This window comes from Penaeus japonicus, unplaced genomic scaffold (assembly GCF_977035675.1).
Source record: "Penaeus japonicus unplaced genomic scaffold, GWHDUDI00000001_assembly GWHDUDI00000003, whole genome shotgun sequence".
In the NCBI taxonomy this organism is placed as follows: Eukaryota; Metazoa; Arthropoda; class Malacostraca; order Decapoda; family Penaeidae; genus Penaeus; species Penaeus japonicus.
Window position 1 is genome coordinate 21686912 of NW_028234405.1, and position 2321 is coordinate 21689232.

General features: G+C 46.8%; 1 protein-coding gene across 2 annotated transcripts in view; it reads left to right on the plus strand.

Moving 5' to 3' along the window:
* LOC122264667 (uncharacterized) overlaps positions 1–1331 on the plus strand; it is a 13017-nt gene extending 11686 nt beyond the window's left edge. For both annotated transcript variants that reach the window (XM_086531133.1, XM_086531137.1), the window contains exons 5-7: positions 1–299; positions 614–758; positions 1010–1331. The exon at positions 1–299 is cut by the window's left edge and continues 1070 nt beyond it. In XM_086531133.1, coding sequence (XP_086387259.1) covers positions 1–299; positions 614–758; positions 1010–1184 — 619 coding nt within the window. In that variant the 3' untranslated portion in view covers positions 1185–1331. The remainder of the gene's footprint in view (positions 300–613; positions 759–1009) is intronic.
* Positions 1332–2321: the final 990 nt, after the last annotated feature.

The following is a 2321-nucleotide window of genomic DNA, read 5'->3' on the forward strand; positions in this document are numbered from 1 at the left end:
CGGCCTCGTCACCATGGCGCTTCCCACGGGCGCCACGGACTCCTCCACGGCGCTGCAGATGGTGCAACGCTCCATGGAGAACATCCGCCGCTATCCTGAGCGCTACCTGGCGTCCGTGTGGCTCCTCAGGAACGTCTCCTACTTCCTGCCGGAGTCGCTTCTCGGCGCCACCTTCCGCGCTCTCTCCGTCAGGTACCCCGTTCTTATGTCCAACCTGGCGGGGCCCTCCAGCACTGTCAAAGTTTGGGGACACGACCTGCTCAACATCTTCTACTGGAGGCCACCTCAGGCAGGAGCAGGTGAAGCCCTTTTTCGTCTAGTATTGGAAATTACATTGACAATTGAGTACATTACGTTGTTATATTATTCATTTAAGTTATATCAAATGAGGTTATATAAATATATATGAGAAAGTAATCAAATGGCGGTATTTTGAAATAAAAATCTTAAAAAATATATCCTACAGCACAATGTAATATTTCGGCATTTATTCCTCAATCTTTATATCTGTATTTGATAGTTTTCGCTCACTCATGTGCACACACACATCTATCGTCCAATCAGACTCCCTTCATTCATTCCCCTCTAACCTCCCTCCCTCCCTCGCCCACAGTACTGTCAGTGTGCGTAGCCTCATACCAAGGGCGGGCGTCTCTGGGCGTCGTGGCAGACGGGCGTGTAGTGCCCAACCCTGCCACTCTTCCGCAGGCGTTCGTCACGCACCTCAATGAGCTGGCGGTGGACAAGGGTGTCAGGCTGTAAGTTTGACGTGTGTGTTTGTGTGATTAGGGGGGTCATGTGCATTTGTGTTTGTTTGTGTTTGTTTGTTTGTTTGTGTATATGTGTGTTTGTGTGTGTGTTTGTGAAAGGAGGGATGTTTGTGTGAGCGTTTAGGAGAGATGGGGTTGTTATTTGCGTGTATGTTTGTATTTAGGTGCGTGTGCGTGTTTATGCTGTATGTTTATACTGTATAAAGAATCCATCCTAATTTCCCTTCGCCTCTCCCCAGCGAGCGTCAGTTCAACCGCAGTTGGTCTCGAAGCAGTTCCCCGGGTCCCACGCCCAACCCCACGCCCCCGCCCACGCCCACCTCCCCTCAGAGGACGACCACCTTCTTCTCGCCCTGGAGCAAGCACAAGAAGCCCCCGACGCGGCCCACGAGAAGACAGTCATCCGTTTTCTGAAGATCGTCTGTCTGTGTGGCTGTTAGTCTACTCTCCCCCCCCCCTCCTCATTTCCTCTATCTTCAGGGGGTTGATGGAAGGAAGAGGGAGGGTAGGAAAGGAAGGAAAGCGAAGGGAAGGAAATGAAAGGAGGGTAAGGTAGGGTAGGAAGGGAGGGAGGGTAGGGAGGGAAGGGAGGGACGGTAGGGAGGGAAGGGAAGGAAGGGAGGGTAGGGAGGGAAGGGAAGGAAGGGAGGGTAGGCAGGGAGGGGATGGCAGGGAGAGAAGGGAATGTAGGCAGGGAAGGGAAGGAAAGGAGGGTAGGGAGGGAAGGGGAAGAAGGGAGGGTAGGGAGAGAAGGGAGTGTAGGGAGGGAAGGGAAGGAAGGGAGGATAGGGAGGGAAGGGAAAGAAGGGAGGATAGGGAAGGAAGGGAAGGAAGAGATGCGAGCAATGTAAGGGTAGGGAGAGATAGAAGGGAAAGGCGAGTAGGGAGGGAAGGAAGGGAAAGGAGGGAAGGGAAGGAAGGGAGGGTAGGAAGAAGAGGAAGGGAAAGGAGGGAGATGAGCCTACCCTTTAAATTCAGATTTGTCGCTTGGGAAGACCTCTTGGAAAAAGAGGTCAGGAGGATTAACAAGAAAAGGGAAATGGAAGGAAAACCACCACCACAACAACAACAACAAAAAACAAAACAAAAACAAAGAGAAATGAAAGGAGGAAGAAGTGGCGCAATTAAGTCGGTATCCCCTGAGAGCTGGTGTCTGGAACGTCCTCATAGGTTCTCTGATGCATTATCATATATATGAATATTAAAAAGTATCACAGGATTTTTCATTTCTTTTTCTCTTCAACTCATGATCTTTTGCAACTGCTTTACATATTTCGATCAACAAACTCTTGGGCTAAGGCAGTACCCTTTCTCGTTTCTCAGTCTATCTATCTATATTTCTCAATTACATAATCACACAAACACACGCACATCGTAGATACACATATACAAATTTATTTTGTGTAGTGTTTTTTTCCTGATATATATATATATATATATATATATATATATATATATATATATATATATATATATGTATATATGAATATATATATATATATATATATATATATATATATATATATATATATATATATATATATATATATA